General features: G+C 48.7%; 1 protein-coding gene across 5 annotated transcripts in view; it reads right to left on the bottom strand.

The window, feature by feature from the left end:
• The window catches only part of FAM227A (family with sequence similarity 227 member A), a 56,228-nt gene that overhangs the window by 18,927 nt on the left and 12,839 nt on the right, over nucleotides 1–24,462 (bottom strand). For 3 of the 5 annotated variants that reach the window (XM_084751201.1, XM_084751200.1, XM_084751202.1), the window contains 12 exons: nucleotides 24,042–24,255; nucleotides 21,049–21,125; nucleotides 19,011–19,080; nucleotides 18,389–18,468; nucleotides 17,250–17,396; nucleotides 14,767–14,868; nucleotides 14,108–14,212; nucleotides 10,734–10,857; nucleotides 8,408–8,515; nucleotides 5,953–6,035; nucleotides 2,589–2,676; nucleotides 372–466 (listed from right to left, as the gene is read on the bottom strand). In XM_084751201.1, coding sequence (XP_084607327.1) covers nucleotides 372–466; nucleotides 2,589–2,676; nucleotides 5,953–6,035; nucleotides 8,408–8,515; nucleotides 10,734–10,857; nucleotides 14,108–14,212; nucleotides 14,767–14,868; nucleotides 17,250–17,396; nucleotides 18,389–18,468; nucleotides 19,011–19,080; nucleotides 21,049–21,125; nucleotides 24,042–24,174 — 1,212 coding nt within the window. In that variant the 5' untranslated portion in view covers nucleotides 24,175–24,255. Of the gene's footprint in view, nucleotides 1–371; nucleotides 467–2,588; nucleotides 2,677–5,952; nucleotides 6,036–8,407; nucleotides 8,516–10,733; nucleotides 10,858–14,107; nucleotides 14,213–14,766; nucleotides 14,869–17,249; nucleotides 17,397–18,388; nucleotides 18,469–19,010; nucleotides 19,081–21,048; nucleotides 21,126–24,041; nucleotides 24,256–24,462 lie in introns of those variants that run through there. The other 2 variants (XM_084751203.1, XM_084751204.1) reach the window with 2 other exon arrangements.

The raw sequence follows: 24,462 nt of genomic DNA, 5'->3' as shown, positions 1-24,462 counted from the left end.
GAGGGCATTACCTGGTCTACATCAGAAACACCCCAGCTCTTACCTGATGACTTCCTTAGTAAGATGAAGATGTTTTAGCCACGCCTCCTTTAAATCACCTCTCCTCATAAGTCTCAGACATTCAGCAGCCAACAGTGTTTGCTGCTCTTCCAAAGGATCCAAGTTTGGTTCCTAGTGATCATGTCAGGTGACTCACAACAGCTTATAACTCCAGCTCCAGGGGATCAGACACCTTCTGGCCTCTGAGAGCATCCGCACTCACATGTGCACACATGCACACACACTCACATGCACACCTTCACACGTGCACACCCAAGCACACATAATTAAAAACAATACAACAGATTTTAAACTTCCAATCACGTGCTCACTGTTTTCAGAAATGCACTGTAGCACGCTCTGACTTCTGATATCCTCTTGACTCGATGTGTGGCTCTTCTGGAGAACAGGGTTGGCATGAAGTAATCTGTCAATGTGATACCACAAGAAAGTGATCGTGGGTATTTGCCCAGGAAAAAAGTGTTTGGGGTGGGTCTCAGCTTCCTGCTAGAGTGAAAATGCCCTGGTGTGTTGGGATCTCTGCAAGATGTCAGAACTCTGGAGTGACAGGGGAGCCAGATGACTCCACCTGCTTCTTAGCCAGACACACAGCTATAGGCCATGTCGGTCCATCTATCTGTCCATCCTTTGTTCCATGCCACAAATACTCGCTGAATGTCTGTTCTGTACCAGCTTCATGCTAGGTGCTAAAAATAGATTACCTTCATGTTTACTGAGAAAAGAAAGGACACATAGATAGTGTCACACCAGCAGGTAAAGCACCCACACACATACAATAAGTAAATCTTTTTTTTTTTTAATTCAAAGCTGTAAAACTGAAGTAGGATAGAAAGACAGGAAATTATGAGGACGCGAGAAGAGAGGGGAGCCCGATTATCCCAGAGTATGACTGACACCTCGCCAGCTAAGAAGCAAGAAAGCCAACACCACCACTTTATGTGGTTACTTTCCACTGTGTGCTGGAAAGGCTGGTAACAGTCAACACTCCTTTCAAATGCAGGCACTTTACGTTAAGGCAGCAGTTAAGGCCTGAATGCGTATGACCCTGGACAGAGACTCAGTCATCTCTCTAGCTGCGGCATGGAACCTTGACAAAACGTAGCTTGCTTTACACTTATCCTTGCCGAGTGTGTCCCATGACTTTACTCCCAACACTTAGGAGGCAGAATACGCAGAACTCCATGAGTCTGCGGCCAGCCTCGTCTACACAGCAAGGAAAGAATTAAAAAAAAAAAAATCCTATCTCCTTATTCTTGTGGGCTAGGCTTTCACGCTATCAGCTGTACTCCTGTGTCCTTTGAGGACCACCTAGTGATAAGACAGTAACCTTAGGGGGCTGGAGAGATGGCTCAGAGGTTAGGAACACTGTCTGCTCTCCCAGAGGTCCTGAGTTCAATTCCCAGCAACCACATGGTGGCTCACAATCATCTATAATGAGATCTGGTGCCCTCTTCCGGTGTGCAGGCATGTACACGATAAATAAACCTTAAAAAAAAATACAGGAACTTTCAACCCCTCCAAAACTCTTAGATATGATTATTGCATAAATAATAGGTAACGCCCCTCTTTGAGAAGCCTGCGCTCATGTTCCCTGGTGTACGTCCATTTCTTCATTTCTTCCGACTCTCTCTTTCCTCCTGAAACCTATGTTAAAATATCTTCAGTGGCTGGAGAGATTACTTGGTGGTTAGGAGTGTTTGCATCTGCTCCACAGGCCCAGAGTTTGGTTCCCAGCATCCAGCTACAGTGGTTTACAACTGTCGGGAACTCCAGCTCCAGCGCATCTGATGCACTCTTCTGGGCCTCTGAGGGCATCTGCACCTCTCTTTCCTCCCCTTCTCTTATACCCCAATAAAAAGAATCGTGTGTGTGTGTGTGTGTGTGTGTGTGTGTGTGTGTGTGTGTGTGTGTGTGTGTGTCTTTAATAAAAAACCTCCATCTCAGCTTTGCTGTACTGATGGATCCTGGAATAGCAGTCATGAATATTAGTTTGGACTGAGTAATGGTCCCCAAAACTCTAGGGGAAACTCCTCAGGCTGCTAAGTTCTGCTGATGTAATCAGCAGGATTGGGAGCCATGGCACCCTCACAGTTGTGCAGGGGGCTCTTTGTCATGGGGGATGTCTTGTGCATTGAGGTGCTTATATGACCAAAAACAGAAAAACAAACAAACAAACGAAAAACCGATGCACCCTCTCCTATTTCTTTTTTTTTAAGGTTTATTTATTTATTTATTATGTACACAGTGTTCTGCCTGCATGTAAGCCAGCAGTCCAGAAGAGGACACCAGATCTTATTATAGATGGTTGGAAGCCACGATGTGGTTGCTGGGAATTGAACTCAGGACCTTTGGAAGAACAGGACGTGCTCTTTACCTCTGAGCCATCTCTCCAGCCCCCTCTCCTATTCCTTGATGCTAAGGCACAGGTCAAAGCCAAGGGCAAAGCAACTTATAAATCTGTGCAGCAGGACTTTGAGGACACTAACTAAGACAAAAGCCAGCCTTGCCCTCCACAGCAGCCTGCTTACCTTTCATGGTGTGGTGGCACCGTGACTTCGCCTCTGGGGTCTGCTTCGCCAAAACACCTCTCTCAAGGGTTGCACGTAAACCAAGAGGCTTCAAGGGAACATTTTTTTTGGTGGGGGTGGGGGTGTGGGGGAGGGGAGAATAAAGTTAGCCAAGCTGAAATGAGAGAATTACTTGCGCCTTAGCTATACCCCACCATTCTCAGTGAAAAGCACAGACGGGAGAAGAGCTTTCTGGCCCAGCCCAACAGTTTCAGGACCATAACAAAGAGAAGGGGTGATGTGCAGTGGGGCTCAGGCAGCAATGGGGGTCACTCAGCTGCTAGGGATCTGGAGCAGTAACTGAGCATCTTTGCTCCCTGGGGTTTCTTGAAGATGAAGGCCACGCTAAGCAGTTTGTCAGTGCATGACCTTCATTGACATTTCTTCTTTTTCTTTTTCTTCTTCTTCTTCTCCTCCTCCTCCTCCTTCTTTTGTTGTTTTTCGAAACAGGGTTTCTCTGTGTAGCTTTGGCTGTCCTGGACTCACTTTGTAGACCAGGCTGGCCTCGAACTCACAGCGATCCGCCTGCCTCTGCCTTCCAAGTGCTGGGATTAAAGGCATGTGCCACCACACCCGGCTCTCATGAACATTTCTTTGAGAAACTACTATGGTATCTGGTGCTAGGCAATCATTGAAATCTAGTCCCTGCCTTAGAGCCTTCCCAGATTAGCAGGACAAGTGGCTCAAACCACGTAAAGCCCGCTCTCCCACAGAGAGGAGACAAACAACCCTTGACTTATGTAGTGTCCCCGCTGTGCTGCTTGACATCTCCTACTTTCTGGTTTACTTTTAAGGACACTGCCCTCAGAGAGCAAGATGGTTACAGAAGTGCCAGTTACCACATTCACACTCCAGGCAGCTGGTTAGGAAGTGAAACTGTGAAACATCCATATAAGCCTTTTAAAGGAAGGAAGGGTCCCACACACAGCCACATGGTACAGCCATGTATCTAATTGATTCAACCAACCACAGCCATACATCTATGCATAGATGTAGGGGAGTCAAGGAAATATCTTTTTTTGGGAGGGGGGGCATGTGCCTGTACAACAAATGATGGAGAGAATCTGAGGGAGAGGCGTCCCGAATTGCTGCAGACGTGGGGTACAAACCAATAGAGCCTTTATGAAAACCAGCTTAGAGGTTTCTGAAAATATTACAAATAAAACAGCCATATGATCCTCACCCTCAGCAGAAACCCAGAGCGCTACACACCCACATCTCCCACACTGGTGTCTTTACAGCTGCTCTTGCCAGCGGGCAAATGGAAGTGGCCCAGCAGCCCATTACTACACAAACGGATAGGAAAAATCTGGTGCAGCCTCACATTTCTGAGAACTGGCCAGTCCATGTCCTCAGCCTTAACTCCTGCCTCGACTTCCCTCACTTGTGAAGCTATCTCTCTCCCACCTTCTCCCTGTTCCCGGAGTAACTCTGTCTCTTTTTCTTCCTTTCTTTTCCCTCCCTCCCTCCCTTCCTCCTTCCATCCCTCTCTCTCACCCTCCTTCCCTCCCTTCCTCTCTTCCTTTCTTTCTTGCAGTCTCAGGGCCTTTGCACATGTTCCTGCTTCCCAAAAGGCTTTCACATTCATTCCCCCAGTGGCTCCTGTGGAGGTTTGACTAGAAATGGCCCCCCGTAGACTCATGTGTTTGAATGCTTGGCTCATAGGGAGTGGCACGATTAGGAGGCGTGGCCTTGTTGGAGGAAGTGCATTACTTCTAGGGGTGGGCTTGGAGGTCTCCTATTGTTCACGCTACATTCAGTGTGGCACACAGTCCCCTCTTGTTGCCCGCTGATTAAGATGTAAAACTCTCTCGTCAGGTGTAGTGGCACACACCTGTAATCCCAGCACTCAGGGAGGCAGAAGCAGGTGGATCTCTGTGAGTTCGAGGCCAGCCTAGTCTACAAAGTGAGAACAAGATAGCCAAGGCTACAAAGAGAAACTCTGTCCCGAAAAAACAAGGAAAAAAAAAAGATATAGAACTCTCAGCTCCATCTCCAGCGCCATGTCTGCCAGCATGCTGCCATGCTTCCTGCCATGAAAATGATGGGCTAAACCGCTGTCACTGTAGGCCAGCCCCAGTTAAATGTTCTCCTTTGCAAGAGTTGCCGTGGTCACTGTGTCTCTTCACAGCAATAAAGTCCTAACTAAGATAACCCCTTTGGTTCCCAGCTCACACAGCACCTGCTGTGAGTGCCATTTATGACATGCATGCTCTTTCTCGCTACACACATCCCAGAATAAAAGGCTCACACTGTTGCCCTCTCGCCAACCCTTCCCATGCACCACACCTGCCCCAGGCAGCAAGACAGAATAAACAATTCGAGGAACTGCCCGTTATAGACTCTGGTGTCTGGGAGGATGGCTGACAGGGGGAATTGTTTCCCAAAGGACATCTAGGACAGCCAGTCCCCAAGAACACTGTTTCTGAGACAGGATTTCTCAAGTGGCCTGGAACACAGTGATTAGACTAAACTGACTGACCAGAGACCCCGATCGGGAATCTTGCTGCCTCTGCCTCCCCGGCACTCAGGTAACAGGCGTATGGCACCGTACCCACTTGAACCCTTACACGTATGTGGTTCTGGTTTTGAGCTTATATGCCAAGTACTTTGTCAACAGAGCCATCTTCCCATTCAACTTCCTCTTTCTAGAAGCTGCCTTCCACCGCCTTCTTTAAAACCCATTAAAGGAATGGAAGACTTGAGTCTCTGCTAGGCTCCTGAAAGACTTACACCTGAGTCACAGAAGAAGCCGATCTATTGCAAGTCCTCAATATATTAGCAAGACAAGGGCAGATGACGGGTTGGTCTCAGAGGAATTGTGGTTTGGTGCCCTGACTGAATTCTGAGCTCTCGGGTATGTTTTGACTGCAGCCAGCTGCATTCCCCGAGCAGATGGGAAGCTGTCTGTTCATGGCAAGAGGCTCTAGCTCAGCCCACCAAATGCTGCCTTTGTCCTGGCTCGCCATCCGCATGTCAGCTGCTTCCGAGGTTCCAGTTTTTGATTGTTTCTATTTCCAGGACAGAAGATGGGATCTCTCAGCTGGGTTCTTGCAATAAATGCCAGAAGGCTTTCTGTGTTTCAGTACAAAGAAACCTATTTGTCCTGGGTGCTGTGGAGGCAGTGCCCAAACACTGAATAATATTTTGATGCTATTCTCTGAGGGGGCAGTTGGCCCTCAGCCATCCCCTTTCTGTCTGTGCTTGGGGGCGCTGTGGAGGTCGTCACCCCCCAACCTCCCAACCACCCCCCCATCCCACCCCCCCTCACCCACACCCCCACACCCCCCCCCCCCCCCCCCCGCCGTCTGTGCTCCTCACTCACCGGAAGGTTCCGGAGTCTCTTGCTCTTTTGTTCCGCCTTCTGGATGGAGGCCTTCTTACAATTGAAGAGGGAGAAATATTTTCCTAGGAGACAGAAAAGCTGCTCTGTGGTGTCTGACCACGAGAGACTGTGAGAACACTGAGACAATGCCCCTGCAAGCGCTGGCAAGAGCAGAACCAAATCAGAACTGGCCCCGGGCAAGCACGGGCCTCTGCTCAGGAAGGCAGAGCTGATGAGCTAGCCAAAGAATAACGTCTATGGGCTCGGTGGTTAAGAGCACTGGCTGTTCTTCCAAAGAACCCGGGTTCAATTCCCAGCACCCACATGGCAGCTCACAACTGTCTGTAACTCCAGCTAATAAATAAGTAAGTAAATAAATAAATAAATAGAAGAATAACGTCTACAAGGCCACATGTCCGGGGCACAGTGCACAGGAAAACAAAACAAACCTATAGTGGTGTCATAGAAAACTGGAATCCTGAGAAACTGAACAAGTAAATACCATATAAAATGTTCTTTTGTTTATTTTCGCTTTCTTTTTTCTTTTGAGACAGAGTCTCTCTATTATATAACTCTGACTATAACTAGGCTGGCCTCAAACTCACAATGATCCACCTGCCTCTGCCTCCAAAGTACTGAGACTAAAGGCATACCCCACTACACTCGGCCTTAAATTTGTTTGTTTGCTTTTGAAACAGGCCCTTATTAACTAGCCTGGGCTGGCCTTGTACTCTCTGTGTAGACCAGGCTGGCCTCTAGTTTGCAATCCTCTTCTTGCCTCATCTTCCCTACTGCTGGGATTAGAAGTATGTGCCAGGGGGCGCTGAAGAGATGGCTCAGTGGTTAAGAGCACTGGCTGCTCTTCTAGAGGTCCTGAGTTCAATTCCCAGCAACCACATGGTGCCTCAAAACTATCTGTAATGGAATCTGATGCCTTCTTCTGGTGTGTGTTTGATGATAGATAACTCATAATAAATATTTTTTAAAAAAAAGAAGTATGTGCCAGAAGGTCTAGCTGGACAAAAGATTTAAAAAAGAAAATCTAGGGTGAGAGGGATGGCTTAGTAGTTAGAGCACACTTGCTGAAACCACCAAAATACAAAAATTATCATATGACAAGTTGTTAAACATACAATTGATCAAGAAAAATATTGGAGGCAAGCATAAAGACAATTTAAGGACTAGTTTCTTCATATTTTTCCCCTCATAACTTAAAAAAAAATCCCCATGTGTATCTGCTAACTAAGGAAAGCACATCTGTTTGCTTGGAACAGTGACAGGTGGCAGGGTCTGGTCCTGAGAAAGAGGTGGCTGTTACCATTTCCAGACAGACGCTACAGCCTGCTCTGCGCAAAAGGGGACAGGAAGGATCTTCCTTGGAACCCCATGCACTGTGGCCGCAGGTGGTGTGGGTCTTGGTCAGCCTTCGGAGCTGACGACTGAACCCCCAGCTCTTCTACAGCACTGATCTTCCCTTCGCCTGCTTGAAACGCTTACCTTCAAATCTCAGTGTGGACACTCTGCACTGTCAGGGTCAGGGCCTGGCACTGCTCCCTGTGGCCTCTGCAACCCTGTCTCCACCCAAGGCAGGAGCACCCCACATGTAGTGGCTGAAGTGCCTCCATAGCCCTTGGGTAAGGAGGAGAGGCAGGGCTTACATGCCCAGTGGTTCTGTCAGCACAGGGCCTGGCTCACAGAGCTCATGACATGACATGACATGACATGTCACCGACTCCCAAACCAGCCACCAAGCAAAACATCACTGCCAACCAACTGTAGTCAGAGTACTCACAGAGGTGGGGGCAGGAGAATTTTCTATTCTGTAGTAGACCAAGCTGGCTTCAGATTTGAAGAAAGCCTCCTGCTCCCACCTCTCGAGTACTGGGGTTAGAGGTATGTGCCACCAAGACATGTTTATGACATGACATGGTCGCTATTGTACAAGCTACTCCTTTGACCATCAGGGTCTTTGTCTGTGACACGCGTATTGGTTGTCATGAGGATGAAACAGGGCCCAGGGGTTCCAGCAAGTTCCAGACACCACTAAACTCATAGGCTCCTAACCACTAACTTTCCACTGTACAACGGACTGTACAGCATATAGAACACACCAGACCTCATGGACGATGCTAGAACATTCAGACCTGATACAGTATGGGAGAATAGACGAGAGGGTGGACTTGCTGGTTTGCTTATAGCTCTGGGGGATGGAACCCATGGTCCTGTACATGCTAGGACACCAAGCTGGCTGCCCCCAGCCTTTCCACCAAATGTGGAAATCCTATTCCTCATATACAATGCATAAATGCTCAATGTCTTATTTATTTGGTGGCCAGTCTGAAGGTCTGAGAGATAATCTGGTGGGGACATCAATGTCCTGGTACCCCTGCCTCAGTTACGTGGTGGCTGGTTGTGTTAGGGGGCAGGAGTGACAGGGAAACAGCTGGGAGCTTACCCCTTATGAGACGACTGCTCTGTAATATCATTTCTTCTCTCCGGAACCTCTCTGGATCCAGCTCTGAGTAGTCCCAATTGTTATAGCTCTGTGGGCAAGGATATGTCCCTGAAAGAAGCCAAGACTGGTGATGGACACTTGCAGCCATGAGAATGGATCAGGACAAGGGAAGGCAGAGGCCTCGGGCCTCCTTCCGGTTACAGGGAGCCTGAGATCTGCTACTGGCGTTATCCTGGCCTTGTCACTTCCTCTCTAGAGGGTTTCTTCACCTGCAGCAATGGGACAATGCCGCCTGCCCCACCATCTTCTGGTACCTCGGTGCGTGGCTCTGTGACAAGTGCTAATAAAGATGATGCAGTTGCCTGGTTGCCTGGTTCCCTGCTTGTCATCCCTTATTCTTGCTGGACCATGAGTTCCCCTCCCCAGGAGGCAGGGCAGGGGCAGTCATGTCCATGTCCCCAGCGCCTCCTGCTAGACCTGGCAGCAGTTAAGTACCCAGCGAAGGTTTCTTCAACACACTGTTGTGCTAAGCTCACACTTCCAAGGGTCACTGGAGAAAGCTGAGCCATGTGCAGTGCTGCGGCCTCCGCTGGGCAATGTGGGTAGACAGGAGGTTTATTTCTGGTGATTGGTTAAGCAAAAAAATCAGCAGGAAGAAGGCGGGGAATGAAAGGCAGGGTGCCACAGTGACCCAAGACCTAACGACCCTGGGTCCCAATAAAACATGTTTGCTCTCGGACTTCTTTGACCTTTGTCAGAGGGCTAAATGGGTGCGCAGCAAAGAGTCGATGCAGCAGGCCCAAGGCTGCTGGCCTGAGAAAGTCCTGCAAGGCCAGGCCTTAGCTGGAGTCTGGGAACACAGGCAGCAAATAGTTCCTTACCCTGACATAAAACTATTTCTTAAAAAAAAAAAAAAAACTAAACTAAACAATTTCTAGTGGGTGAACTATTGCTCCTGGCTGTCAGTATACAGTATGGCTTAGCTGAACGCTAGCCTTCCAGAACTGTGATGCCAGAGAGACAGAGGTGACTCCATGATGACCCTGAATGAAAACCTTGGCCACTGAGTCTCTGATGTGCTTCTCCTGGGGAGACACCACACATTAGTAGGTACATCTCCCTGGCAGGTAGATAAATGGCCTCTGTGTGACTCCTGTGGGAAGGAGGCGGTGAGCGCTAGGCAGCCTGTACAGAGATTCCCCCCAAAGCATGCCGGTCCTACCCTGTGACCCAGCCACGGTTCCTTACTGCACCTATAGAGCTCCTTATGAGGAAGTGACCTTGTCGTTACTTCCTGCCCCCAACATAAAATGTAAGAGTTGCCCATTTCTCACAGTATCTAGACAGGAAAAAAACAAAAACAAAAAAACAAAAAAACCCTCACAATAAATAGCAGCATTCAGTGACCTCAAGAAGGCTTTAGACTGAGATGTGGGGGGAAGGAGGAAGACAGCTGCGATGCGTGTGCAGCTGGCACAGTGTGTGCTCAAGTGGGCTGTGGTGGCCGCGTGGGTCATGCTGCTCTGGGGTCCGTCAGCTCGAGACACGTGGGTAACTAACGGGACCCAGCCGACACTTCGGCATCCTAGGAAAGGATGTCTTGCTCCCTGCAGATGGGGGTGGGGTGGGGTAGGCAGAGATGCTCAGATCGGGCAGACATCTCTCAGAACTGTCTACAAGGGGAGGGGAATTTGGACTGCCGCTCAGTTCTCACTCTCATCCTCGCCCTCTCTCTCTCTCTCCCACCCTCCTCCTCCATCCCTCCCTCTTTCCTTCCCCCTCCCTTCCTCTCTGGTGTTCTGAGATGGGTCTCAGTTCCTGTTGGTTATTCCCCATGTAACCCAGGCTAGCCCAAACTCATAGCAACCTTCCTGTTTCTGCTTCTCAAGTGCCGGGACCATGCCCGGGCTTTAACTTTCTTTATGGTTCATTTTGGCTGTTGTATTCATGGTGGGTTTTTTTGTTTGTTTGTTTGTTTGTTTTAAGGCAGGGTCTTGCCACGAGTTCAGCCTGGCTTTGACCTCACAAAATCCCTGCCATAGCATCTCAACCCCAAGCATATTACTGTTAAAGAGAGACCAGGAGCCGGGCGTGGTGGCGCACGCCTTTAATCCCAGCACCCGGGAGGCAGAGGCAGGTGATCACTGTGAGTTCGAGGCCAGCCTGGTCTACAAAGTGAGTCCAGGACAGCCAAGGCTACACAGAGAAACCCTGTCTCGAAAAAAAAAAAAAAGAGACCAGGAAGGCTCCCTTGATGGAGAGGGAACACACCCGCCTGCTGCACCAAGTTCTTCCCCTGGTTGGCAGGAAGCCCCTCCCTTCTCACCTGAAATCCACAGGTCCATGGTGTTACAGATTTCCGACTTGAATTCGTGGGTGTTGAACCAGGACTGGGGGAAGCAGCAGCAGAAGCTGGTATACAGGCCTTTGCTCAGAAGTGAAGGGAGCCTCTGGGGAGGGAGCAGAACTCAGCGTCAGTCCCAGCGTCACTGGCCTTAGGAAAGAGCCCTGGTAGAGCCAAGGGTCTGTGACCAAACTCTTTCCCAGCACCGGGCTGCCTTCCGCTCTACCTCGGGCTGCCTCCCCTGGGGTCACTGAGGATGCTCCTCAGGAACACTGGTCTGCTCAGCCAGCATCCTCCATCCCCCCACACCGCCCACCCCTCCGCATGCCCAGAGCACAACCAAGGAAATAGCAAGATACGGAGACGTGTCCACAAACATGCACACGCCCCTCCCCCTTACACCATCTCCCCCAATCGGAGCAGGTTTGCTTTTGTTTCTGTTTCCTTTGGTTTTGAGACACGGTCTCACTACACAGCCCAAGCACTTAGGAAAATCATCTCTCAGCCTCCTGAATGCTGGAATTACAGGCATGAACCACTATTCAGGCTTAAAGGGGCTCCTCTCCTCTCCTCTTCCTCTCTTCCTCTCTCCCCTTCTCTTTGTGTGATGCTGGGGAACAAACTTAGGACCTTACGCATGTTGAGATGCACTCTATTTCTGAGCTATAGCCCTAGCTCCAAGGGTGTTTAATTATTATTTTTAGTGTGTGTGTGCGCGTGCGTGTGTGTGTGTGTGCGCACGCGCGTGTGTGTGTGTGTGCGTGCGTGTGTGTGTGTGTGTGTGTGCGCGCGCGTGTGTAAACTTTTCTCCTACCCATACTTCTTCCTTGGTGGATTTCTCATTTGTTTGTCTGTTTTTGTGGTTTTTTTATTTGAGACAGGGTTTCTCTATGTAACAGCTCTAGCTGTCCTGAAACTTGCTCTGTAGACCAGGCTGGCCTCAAACTCACAGAGATCTGCCTGCCTCTGCCTCCTGAGTGCTGGGATTAAAGGAGTGCACAACCACGCCCAGCTGGTTATTTATATCTTAATTGTGTGTAGTAGTAGTTTTAAAAACCCATACAGTTAATAGCTGGCTGTAGTGACACAGGCTTGTAATTCTCACTTGGAGACTGAGGCAGGAGGATGGAGCATTTGAGGCTAGTCAACAATACATAGTCAGTTTGAAGTTAGACTGGGCTAGAGTGAGACCCTGTCTCACACAAAAAACCATACACCACACACACATACACCACACACACACACACATACCACACACACACACACATACCACACACACACACACACCACACACACATACACACACACACATACCACACACACACACACACACACATACCACACACACACACACACCACACACACATACACCACACACACATACACCCCCCCACACACACATACCACACACACACACACACACACACATACCACACACACACACACACACACATACCACACACACACACACACAACACACACACACATACCACACACACACACACACACATACCACACACACACACACACACAACACACACACACACACATACCACACACACACACATACCACACACACACACACCACACACACACACATACCGCACACACACATACCACACACACACACACACACATACCACACACACACACACACACATACCACACACACACACACACATACCACACATACCACACACACACACACACATACCACACACAGACACACCACACACACACACACACACATACCACACACACACACACACAAACATACCACACACACACATCACACACACACACACACACACACACACACACACACACACACACACACACGCTGTGGATGCTTTATGGCTACTCCCCCTGGATCATGTTTACATTGTTCTTCCCCAAGTAAAATTTATCTAAATTTGTTGTTGTTGTTGTTTCGAGACAGGATTTCTTTGTGTAGCCTTAGCTGTCCTGGACTTGCTCTGTAGACCATGCTGGCCTCGAACTCACAGCAATCCATATTCCTCTGCCTCCTGAGTGCTGGGATTAAAGGTATGTGCCACCACGCCTGGCAAAATTATCTAAATATTGACATATTTTCTTCCCCTTAGTGCTCTTTAGTTCAGATACACATACACACAAAAAATATACATGTTTACACTTCTCGTTTTAACATTACACGCTTATTTGAAAACTACAGAAACATGAACTAGAATACCAAAGGGGCTAGAAGGATGGCTCAGCAGTTAGGAGCACTGGCTGTTACTCCAGAGGACCCAGGTTCAATTCCCAGCACCTACATGGTGGCTCACAGCAGGCTGTAACTCAGTCCCAGGGATCTAGTGCCCTGTCATCTGCTCTTTGCTGGCCCTATGTGAACATGGCACACACACACACAAAGGCAAAACACCCACATACATAAAATAAAAACTGTTTTAATTCTTAAAAAAAAAAAAAAAAAGAACAGTAAAATCTCTCATGACCTCACTCCTCAGAGATAACCATTATTCAGAAGTTGGCAAATATTTCACAGATTTTTTTTTCTGTTCCTGGATGTGCATGTGTGTGCTTGTACACACAGAATGTGTGTTATCATCTAATGGTGAGGATACACTGACCGCTGCATCAATAGATGATTTCATTATCGTATGAGCATCACAGACTGTGTTTACACAAACTATAACGGCTTCTCACCTCTGTGTGATCTAATCTCATAGGACCACTGACAAAGACATGATATACCGTGAGCTGAGTCGTTTGTTACAAAATGTGTGATTACTATATACATAGTTTTAAAACATTGAGTTGAGCTGGGCAGTGGTGCTACACGCCTGTAATCCCAGAACTCTGGAGGCAGAGGCAGGTGTATCTCTGTGAGTCAAGGCTATCCTGGTCTACAAATCAAGTCCAAGACAGGAAAGGCTACACAGAGAGAAACCTTGTCTCAAAAAACAAAAAACAAAAGCCAAAAAGAAAGCCAAGCGTGGTGGCACACGCCTTTAATCGGGAGGCAGAGGCAGGCAGATCGCTGTGAGTTCGATCAAGGCCAGCCTGGTCTACAAAGTGACCCTCTCTAACATAGAGAGACCCTGTCTTGAAAAACCAAACCAAACCAAACCAAACCAAACCAAACCAAAAAAACAAAAAACAAAAAAAAAAAAAAAAAGGAAGAAAGAAAAAAGAAAAAAAAACCATTCAATTGATTTTTTTTGCCATTCAGAACATATTGTGACATCTTCCCCAGTGACTATAACGGCTAAATTACAAGCTAGGGCACAAATACGTATTACTCCTTTATGGAAGGCCTGTTTGGGGCATCGTCTTGCCAGCAGAGGTATTGCTAAGCAGCAGGTGACACTCACTTTTATTAGTGCCTCTTCATAGTGGGACCAGACCCTCGTGAACAATAGGCGGGCATAATTTTGGGCTATTCGGTCGAACAGCTTGTTCTGGATCTCCTTGTTCGGCTGCCAGAAGAGAGACAGGCAGAGAGACACTAGCATCCTTGATGCAGCAGCCAAAGGCTTCCATGCTTTTTTTGTTTGTTTGTTTGCTGTTTCACCAGACATGGCCTCGGCCTCACCAGGTAACCCCAAGCTGACCGCAGATATGGACCACTACACCTGGCCTGGGTCTGCGATTCAGGTGAAGCACGGCTCTCACATCAGAAATATTATTCTCCAGTGAGCTGACCTCATATGCTTTGGGGAATAAGCTGCTTGTCTTCTGTCCACATTTACAAAGAAGTGTTTGTGAAGGAAAACTCCTAACTCTGGCCCAGGAGTGCCAAGTTCTCCTCACACCCCTGCCCTAGACCTACTACTTAGTAGAGACTGTCTATTCAAGCTCAGGGGTGCTGCAGGACATTGGGTAAGGCTGAAGTTCAGGTACGTGGGAGGAGCCTGGGTAGGTGTAGAGGTGACTCATGGGATTGGAGGGGCTTGTTGCTCATGTTAAAGTAACAGGACTTTGTTCCACAGGAAAGTAAGTTAAGCAAAGGAGGAAACAGATTCACATTTACCTGGTACCTGTCATGAAATATCCACCAAAAGCTATCCAGCCATATGGCACTGGGAAAAGGAGAAGTCAGAAACTTCTCCAATTCTCTGTCTGAACAGAAAGACTTGAAAAGAAAAGAAAACACATTATTATTGGGGTCATTGTTGTCATTACTGCTGTTGTTATGATTACCACTATTTTGGGGGGGCGGATTTTCTTTTCTTTTCTTTTCTTTTTTTAAAATTTTTTATTTAATTTTAACTTATGTGCATTGGTGTGAGGGTGTCAGATCTTGGCATTACAGACAGTTGTGAGCTGCCATGTGGGTGCTAGGAATCGAACCCAGGTCCTTTGGAAGAGCAGGCAGTGCTCTTAACCACTGAGCCATCTCTCCAGCCCTTGGGGGGGGGGGTGTTTCAAGACAGGGTTTCTCTGTGTAGCCTTGGCTGTCCTGGACTCACTTTGTAGACCAGGCTGGCCTCAAACTCACAGCAATCCGCCTGCCTCTGCCTCCCAAGTGCTGGGATTAAAGGCGTGCGCCACCACCGCCTGGCCTACTGCTATTGTTATTATTATTGCTGTTGTGATTATTACCACTGTTGTTGTTTTTGCCCCTGCTGTGATTATTACCACTGCTGTTGTTGCTCAAGACAGGGTCTCACTCTGTCACCTATGCCTGTAACTTGTGACTTCTCCTACTTCAGCCTTCTGAGTGCTGATTCCCCAGCAATGGGGGAAAAGAAAAAGGCCCCTAACTATTCAGTGAGTCCTCATGATTTTTGTAACCCTAAGCTAAGTGACATTACATTTTCTCTTAACCTGGTTGGAAGCTTTGAGCACACAGTATTATCACATACTAAGAGACTGAGGCCCCACAGTCAGGACTCTGAGGACCAAAGTGTTATGGCAAGCAAGTGGCAGAGCCAGTACTGGGAACCCATAACTCGGGATGGGGGCCACCCAGCTACCTCCTCCCCCTCTCATCTCTGGACAGTGTGGCTATTACACAAATGCAAGAGACAGAGCCACGAGATTCTACCGAATCAGTAACAAACACATGTAAGTCAAAATTAAAGCAATTATTCACAAGCTCAGAGGAGCAGAAAATTTAGCTTATGTTGCCCCGTAATAGAATAAAATAGAAGATAGATTATTGAGTGCTGCCTATGTGTCTGCCACTGAATCACACACCTTCATTCTTCCTCTCACTCAGATGGGACTGACTCAGCACAGTCAGGCAGCAGGAAGGCACCAGAAAGAAGGGGAGGAAGGGATGGGGGTGAAGAAAAAAATGGAGTAAGAGAAATAGAGACAGGGAGATGGCTGATGGGGGTAAGGAGTGAAGTGTAACAGTCAGTACAGCTGACATGTGACTCCCAGGGACCAGAGCGGGTGACTGTTTAAGAGACCAGAGCTTTTGTGGGGGACAGAGATGATGCGACCATAAAAGATGAAGAGGCCCAGCTACGTGGTTGCCGAGAGTGCTGTGAGCATCTTCCCTCTGCAGATGTCCACACAGTTGCTGCCTGCCTCTGACACTGCCTCACGTAGGCACAGAGCATCCGTGAGCATCATCACTCTCCCTTCTAGAGCTCTGTGCACAGCTCTCAAGGGGTAGCCCAACCGTAGTGTGGGTCTTCTGCTCCGCCCTGTTTCCTATCTACCACCATGTAAACCAGCAGCCACCACCTCCCACTGCCATAGACAGAGACACATCCACTTGACCGCTCTGAAACCATGCGCAATGAGAAAAACAACTGGCGTTAATCCCCAGTTATGCCATCAAATCAGGAATCCATCGATGCAATGACAAAGAAGGCAGGACATCATGGCCAATCGCTTCCCCAAAGCCCTACCTCTGACCACTACATTTGGGAACCAGCCTTTAACGCATGAGCCTTAAGCTTGGGTGTGGTGGCCCAAACCTTTAATCCCAGCACTCGGGCAGGCAGATTGCTGTGAGTTTGAGGCCAAACTGGTCTACAAAGTGAGTCCAGGACAGCCAAGGCTACACAGAGAAACCCTGTCTGGAAGAACCAAAAAAAAGAAAAAAGAAAAAGAAAAGAAAAGAAAGAAAGAAAGAAAAAATACAACGAAAAAGAATTAATAAATAAATAACACATGAGCCTTGTTGGAGGATCCTTCACATCCAAACCATAGGTGTCCTGACTGGAAGATAGGAGGAGTCAGCTTACTGAAGTGCCAGAGAGTGGCTGACAGACCAGCACGCAGCCCACAGACAGGCCTGTGTCTATGAAGGTGAACGCTCCAGGTTTTTTCATGGGACACATGCTCAAAACTTACTGACAGTGCTGGAGAGATGGCTCAGTAGGTAAAAGCACTGTTGCCAATACTGACGACAGGGTTCCATCCCTCCCACAGTGTCCTCTGACCACACACACACACACACACACACACACACGCACACACACACACATACACACACACGCACAGTCAGGGGAGGGCTGGCCTAAGGCAGGACCTGCTCTCTGCTGTCTTCCTTACCTTGCCACTGAGGGTGTTTTTCTCAGACCGGATCACGTTGCCCACCATGTCGCAGAACTCTACGCCATTGGGAAGTCTGTTAGGCTTAGTTTCATCAAACGGGGGGTGTTGGTGTAGCTCTGCCAGCAGATTCTTATCTGCTGTTTGCTGAAGAAAAAAAAAAAGAAGCGAAACATGAAAGTAGGCTCCATCATCTTGACAGTTTAAAACAATATGGTGCCTTCCTTCCCTTTCTATAGGAAGACAGTGCAACAGTTTTGTAGAGAGAAAATAAGGGATGGTTAAGTAGGCGCCATCGAGATGGCTCCGTGAGTAAAGCTGCCAGCCGCCAAGTCTGAAGACCTGAGTTCAATCCCCGGGACTCTCAAGGTAGAAAGAGAGAACTGGTTTCTGCTAGTTGTCTTCAGACCTCCACATGTGTGTCATGGTACGTGCACCCACACCCACACCTACACTCACCCACATACATACAAAAGAAATATAATTAGATTCTTTTTTTAAACAGTAATTCGCTGTTTCCTAAGGCTTTGGGTACAGGGGATCTGGGTAGTATAAATAACCAGCTTTGTGGGTTCTTTTTGAAGCTATTTTTTTTTCAATGCTGGAGTCAGAGCTTTGTGTACGCTAACAAGCACTCTACCCCTGAGCCACAACCCCAGCCCATGGTTGTGAGTCTGGACAGGGACGACTGTGAGTCAGGACTTGTTGGCAGTAGAGGAAGGGATGGCCTGACGTCAGTGAGCTGAGTGGAAAGCTGTGCCTTTCCTCTGACATGCCGCATGACCCCAGACAGCCATCTCCGCTTCCTGCCGTGTCAGCAGCAATCACTATAACCAGCCTGGCTGGTGAGTGGAGCGCGACATGGGGACCCGCTGTGTAGAAGGCACATGAACTTGTGCGGCACCATGTCAGTGAGACGGGAGGACTCTGTTTCTAAAGGGGGGAACGCTCATGTCTAACAGTAACAGATGGCGCTCTGTGACTCTCTTGTTGGGGCTGGGTCAGCTCTGTCCTTTCAAGAGTGACAGACAGAAGCAATTCTAGAGTTAAAGGATTGCTGGACCTTCGAAGCACTATCTAGGCACCAAGTGTGTACATGTAGAGACCACTGGGAAAGCATCACAGTGATGGGCTCTTACCCTTTTGGTCAGGGCCACTCTGGCTTTCCGGAGCTCTGAGCCTTTGCAGGAAATAGGTGGCTCTTCCTTCGGTTTCTTGGCTGAGAGATTGGAGGAGAAGTTAGAAGTGAGGGGTGGGGTTTGCACCTGCTACTGGGAGCTAAGGCTGCTGGGTGACAGGTCTCCTGGCCTCTCCAGTTAGAAGCAGCCGGGAAGACCAGACACTGTGCACTAGGCAGGCTCTCCTTCCTAGAGGGACTCTTGTCAAGTAGATCTGATGGCACCACCAGGTGGGGCCTTATGCAGGGAAGGCACGGGCATCAAAGGACGGGGTTAGTCCCTCTGTGTGGCTCTGTCCCTCCCTCCTTCCTTGTCCAGTGTCAAGTCTGATGGAATGCTACTCCAGGAGAGGACAAAGACTACCTTAGGTAGAATTCTGGATTACCTACTCAACTGCAATTCAAAGACTTAAAAGAAAAAAAAAATCACTGGGGTCACATCAGTGGCAAGCATGTGCAAGGCTCTGGGATCCACGCCAAGCACCACAAAACTAAAACAGCTAAAAAAAACTATTCTAAACAAACAAATGACAATAAAAGCAAACCCCACAAAAATACTTTTCAGGCTGAGAAAGAATTTTTGCCTCTGTCTCCAGGGCTGCCGCGGGTTTTCTCTTTTAAGGACGTCTTCTCCGACTCATATGTCTCAATTGCCTTCAAAAACCAGAAGAAGAAAAAAAGTAGGGGGAGGTGGATTAATGTAAAATCCAAGGAAAAGAGCCAGGCTTGGGGTTCCCTTATTGGCATCCAAAAGCCCAGAACAAAGTATGTAGCCAAGCACCATGGTCACCAATGTCACTGACATGAGGCCATTGTGTGTCATCAGACCAGCACCCCTGCTTTAAGCTGACTTCCTGGCTGTACTTGTGAGAAGCAGAGGCTGCAGAGTAGGGTGCTGACTGAACCCGCATCTTTCTATAAGAAGGTAATAATTTGCCAGGCGTGGTGGCGCATGCCTTTAATCCCAGCATTCAGGAGGCAGAGGCAGGCAGGTTGATGTTGAGTTCGAGGCCAGCCCTGCATACAAAGCGAGTCTAGGACAGCCAGGGATACACAGAGAGACCCTGTCTCAAAAAGAAGAAGAGGAGGAGGAGGAGGAGAAAAAAAAGAGGAGGAGGAAAAGAAGAAAAAGAGGAAGAGGAGGAGGAGAAGAAGAAGAAGTTAATACCACCTACCTCCCATGGTCCCTAGAAGGACCCGAAAGTATTCAGTGTGTGTCACACTCCAGCACAGAGCTGTCAAATGGGGCTGCTTACAAGGGGTTAACATTGTTAGTGATTGAGGTACCCTTGACCTCTCAGCAGAGCCCACTGCTGATCGCTAATGCTCCCCTACCCTCACCTTAGAAAGAAAGAAATGGGAATGTTAGTGGCCCTCATGATGTACCACTTGTCCGCCAAGGGGCTAGTGCTGTGCTTGGACAGAGCTATGGCTGCAGGTGCTGGCTGCATCTCCCAGCAGGAGGGATTGTGGGATGGCAGAGGACATGAAGACTATGTAAACTTCTTTCCTGTGCACTCACACACACCACTCACACATACACACTGCCCCTCTTCCCTGTGTACTCACACAAACCACTCACACACACACTGCCCCTCTGCACACATACACACACTCACACACACCACTCACACACAGGCATTGCCCCTCTTCCCTGTGCACTCACAACACACACACACACACACACACACACACACACACACACACACACACACTGCCCCTGCTGAGACCATGTGCCCTTCTAAGCCCTAGCTGGGTCAGGCACATGTTGTAACTATCCACCTCATCCCTGTGAACACCCTGAGGTAGATGGGTTATTGTCAGGCCTGGTACCTGATGTTGAGGATCGTTCCCTCCTGTCAGAATTCAAGAGAACCCTCTGACAGGAACTTTGAACTGACAGTCTAACTAGAAAGCTCACACAGCACATGAATATGGTACAGAACCACTTCAGGGAGTGTGTCCGTGTAAGCTCCTGCTGTTCACAACTTAATTCCAGTCCCAGAGCAGAGGTGGGCTGGGGAGTGATGCCCGTGGTCCACTCCTCACTCATAAAAAATGGCTCCACATGCATGAAAAGAGTATCGGGCACAGAGAAACCCTGTCTTGAAAATACACACACACACACACACACACACACACACACGACACTCATACATGTGCATACATATGCGTACACACACAAACATGCATACAAAGATTATCAAGGCCAGCATAATGGCTCAGCGTATGTTTCACTGTGAGTTTAAATCTCCTCCTAAGCAGCCGCCTGCTGGAGCTGGGGCCGTAGGTCGCTCAGTGGTTAGGAGCACTTGTTACTCTTTCAGAGGACCTAAGTTCAGTACCCATTCTCCACACTGAGTGGCTCCACTCCAGGGGCTCCAACAATCCCAGGCCTGCAGAAGCACCTGCTCACATGTGCCCCCACCCCCACCCCCCGCCCCACACAGACAGACAGACACACAGAGACATACATTTTTTAAAAAGTGGACATTGAAACTTCTACTGTACCAACACGCTTTTGGAGAAATGCAGGGCCCAAAGAGCAGCAGCTCGAGGACCCTCACTAAGAGCCTCCGTCCCCAAGGCCTTGCCTCAGCTGCAGCATCTGTTTCAACTCACCAACGTGCTGTCCAACAGGCCCAAGTCTATTTGGGTGATCTTCCGGTTCACCTGGCTCATGGAGCCAATGATGCATGCTGGGAGGCGGGCTGCTAAGGAAACTCCAGGAAGTGATCACCTGGCCGCAGAAGAGCGCCTCGGTCAGGGGCGTGGTCCAGGCCACGCTGTCTGCGGATTCACTCCCTTTGCCAGCATCCCCTGACTTCATCTTGTTTAAGCGAGTTACTTTGTAAATTATAAATGAAAACCAGTGAACTGGTGTGAACACTCATGACTGTAATCCTAGCACTTAGGAGACTGAGGCAGGAGGGTTGCTATGCGTTTAAGACCAGTTTGGGCTTCATAGTGATCTCTGGGCTAGCCAGGGCTATAGTATATATGCTCTAAAAGAACAAGAAAAAAAAGGGGGTCGGGGGAGGAAGCGAGCCAACAAAAAAGAAGAGGAAGAGAAAGAGGAGGAAGAGGAAAGGAAGTTTCCTGTGTTGGAGTTACCTTGGAAAAAGCCATCCATATACTGCCTTCCCCTCCACCCTTGAGATAGGGCTGGAGTGATGGCTCAGAGGTTAAGAGCACTGTCTGCTCTTCCAAAGGTCCACTATGATGAGATCGGGCGCCCTCTTCTGGCCTGCAGGTGTACATGCAAGCAGAACGCTGCATACATAATACTAAATAATAATTGAAGGGTCTGGGGAGGAGCTGGGCATGATGTCCTACGCCTGTAATCCCAGCACTCTGGGAGGCAGATTTGCCTGCCTCTGCCTCCCAACCACAATGAGTTCAAGGCCAGTCAGGCCTACAAAGCTGGTCCAGGACAGACAAGGCTACACGGAGAAACCCTGTCTTGAAAAACAAAACAAAATAATAAAAATAAATTAATAATAACAACGACAATAATACAATATAAGTTTTGGGAGAGTTCCTTCTGGATTTTGTTTCAGTTTTTGATAGGGGAGGACAGGCTCCTCCTGCCTCAGGCGTGTGCCCCTTCCAGTGTTTTCTGGAAGCATAGTTACAATGTCAGTGCCTGTTTCACCTCCATGACTCCTCGTCACAAGAACCTGCCTGACAGCCAAACAATGTTCACAATATGGTTTCAGTAGCATAGCACAGGCCACTTAGAACACACACCTTAGTGTGCTTTCTTGTCGCTGGGCCATTGTTCTGTAGGCCATTTATAATGACAAACAGCGCTGGGATGAGAGTGGCCACCAAGAACAGTTTCAAATTTTGGAATACTTTTATTTGGGGGGGGGGGGGCGGGGAGTTCTAGACAGAGTGCTGGGATGAAAGGCATGCACCACCACACCTGGCACTAATACTTTTCTTTTTAAAAAGCTGTTTTTACAGCCGGGCCTGGTGGCACACGCCTTTAATCCCAGCACTCAGGAGGCAGAGGCAGATGGATCGCTGTGAGTTCAAGGCCAGCCTGGTCTACAAAGCGAGTCCAGGACAGCCAAGGCTAACACAGAGAAACCCTGTCTTAAAAAAAAAAAAAAAAAAAGCTGTTTTTACTTTGTGTATATATGCTTGTGCCTGAGCATATGTATGTGCACCCTGTGCGTGCAAGGGCCCATGGAGCCCCTGGAGTTAGAGCTCCAGGTGGCTGTGAACATCACGGTGTGGGCGCTGGTAACTGAACCCAGAGCAGTAAGCCTCTAAGTATGGGAGTCATCTCTCCAGCCCCTGGCCTATTTCTTTAAGGGAGATTTTCAGGTGCAGATTGATTCGGTCAAAGGGCATCCTGTTATTGTCATCTATCCCGTGAGCCTCTCTTTGTGTCTGATCAGTCTGACCTGCCTGCTACCTTTCCACCATTTGCACGTCGTGTCTTAGCCTCAGGGTCTCCCGGGACAGGGGGCTGTAAGTCTCAAAATCCTGACAATCCACTCCTTCCCCATGAAGCTGGCTCACTCTGCCTTCCATGGGGAAGGTACTTGGACGGTGATGGTGCCAAGAGGGACATGTGACACAGACAAGGCCAAGTGGAGTGTGGGACTAAGAGGCGCATTAGAAAGAGACCCAAGAAAAGTCAGACCCTTTACAGACTGAGATGGGAAGGATTTTGAAGGGGCGTGTGGGAACGAGGAAGCGGAAGGTGCCCTCTGCCTGGTGGCAGCGTTGCCTTAAAGCCTGCGGTTATTTATAACTCGAGAGGGCTATTTGCTGGATGGACTGTGAGATGGGGTTTTGTAATGCAGGGTTTAGAGAGATGAGGATCAGTGAAGACAGAGCGGGGGAGGGGACCACTGCAGTAGAGCCAGAGTGATGCCCGAGGGGGCAGACAGAGCCCTAGTAGGATGGCTAGCAGGTGAGGAGAGGTGAGGCCAGCCAGAGGAAATGAAAAATCTAGGTGGCCAGCTTGCCTGTCAAGGGACAGAAGGCTAGCCCTTGGCTTCTAGTTACTACTATGTCTACAGCCCTAATTCTTTGGAAGGGAGAAGCAAAGAAAGCCAACCAAAACCAAATAAACCAACCAACCAAAACAACAACAGCAACTACCAAACCACAACAAAACCTGCCCGGCAGTGGTGGTGTACACCTTTAATCCCAGCACTTGGGAGGCAGAGGTAGCCAGACCTCTGTGAGTTTGAGGTCAGCCTGGTCCACAGAGCATCTTTCTTTTGAGTTCCTTCTGCTTGAAAAAAATAAACCTCACCCAGATGGTGATGGTGCACGCTTTTAGTCCCAGCACTCGGCAGAGGCAGGCGGATCTCCAAGTTCAAGGCCAGCCTGGTCTACAAATCCAGTTCCAGGACAGCCAAGGCTAACAGTGAGAAACTCTGTCTCAAAAACAAACCTCTAGCCAAGCAACCCTTCAAAACATCACATTCCTGCAGCGGCTAGAAAGGACTTAAACACTGGAGAGAGAATCACTATGGCGTATAGACTGAGCTCACAGGTGACATATGAACTGTGAGCACTCGCTACACTCGGTGGTAAGGCTCGGGTAGGTGTATTTGGTCTGAGCGTGGCTGACAGCTTTAGAAGGATACTGGGTAGGTGTTTCGTCAACTGCTTCTGCAAAGTATTCTCCGGCCCTTTCCGCGACACCACCAGCTGCTCGGCCAGTACTACTATCGGCAAGGCGGTGACGTTGATGCTGTCCAACCTCCTGGCAAACTCCATGGTCCAAGTTCTTGGAAACCGGCAGACAAAAGGTTTCCTCTCTTTTCCCGCTTCAACCTTGTCCTTTAGCCAGTCAGTCTCCTGGGAAGCACAAATGGCATAAAACCCGTCTTAGAAAACAACAGCCTGCTGATTGGGATGACATGGCGTGGAACACACAATTACGCAGGAAGAAAAAGGCTTTTGTTTGGGGAGCCCTTTATGTTACTTTTTCCAAACTGATGCAAAAATATTTATTCAAAGTTGTGTTTTAGGAGGCAGCCTTCCCCCTCCGTAGCCTTGTCATAA

The sequence above is a fragment of the Acomys minous genome, assembly GCF_964271855.1.
Source record: "Acomys minous genome assembly, chromosome: 12".
NCBI lineage: Eukaryota > Metazoa > Chordata > Mammalia > Rodentia > Muridae > Acomys > Acomys minous.
The sequence above is the reverse complement of the archived record's forward strand: the minus strand, read 5'-3'. Positions and strand labels throughout refer to the sequence as shown.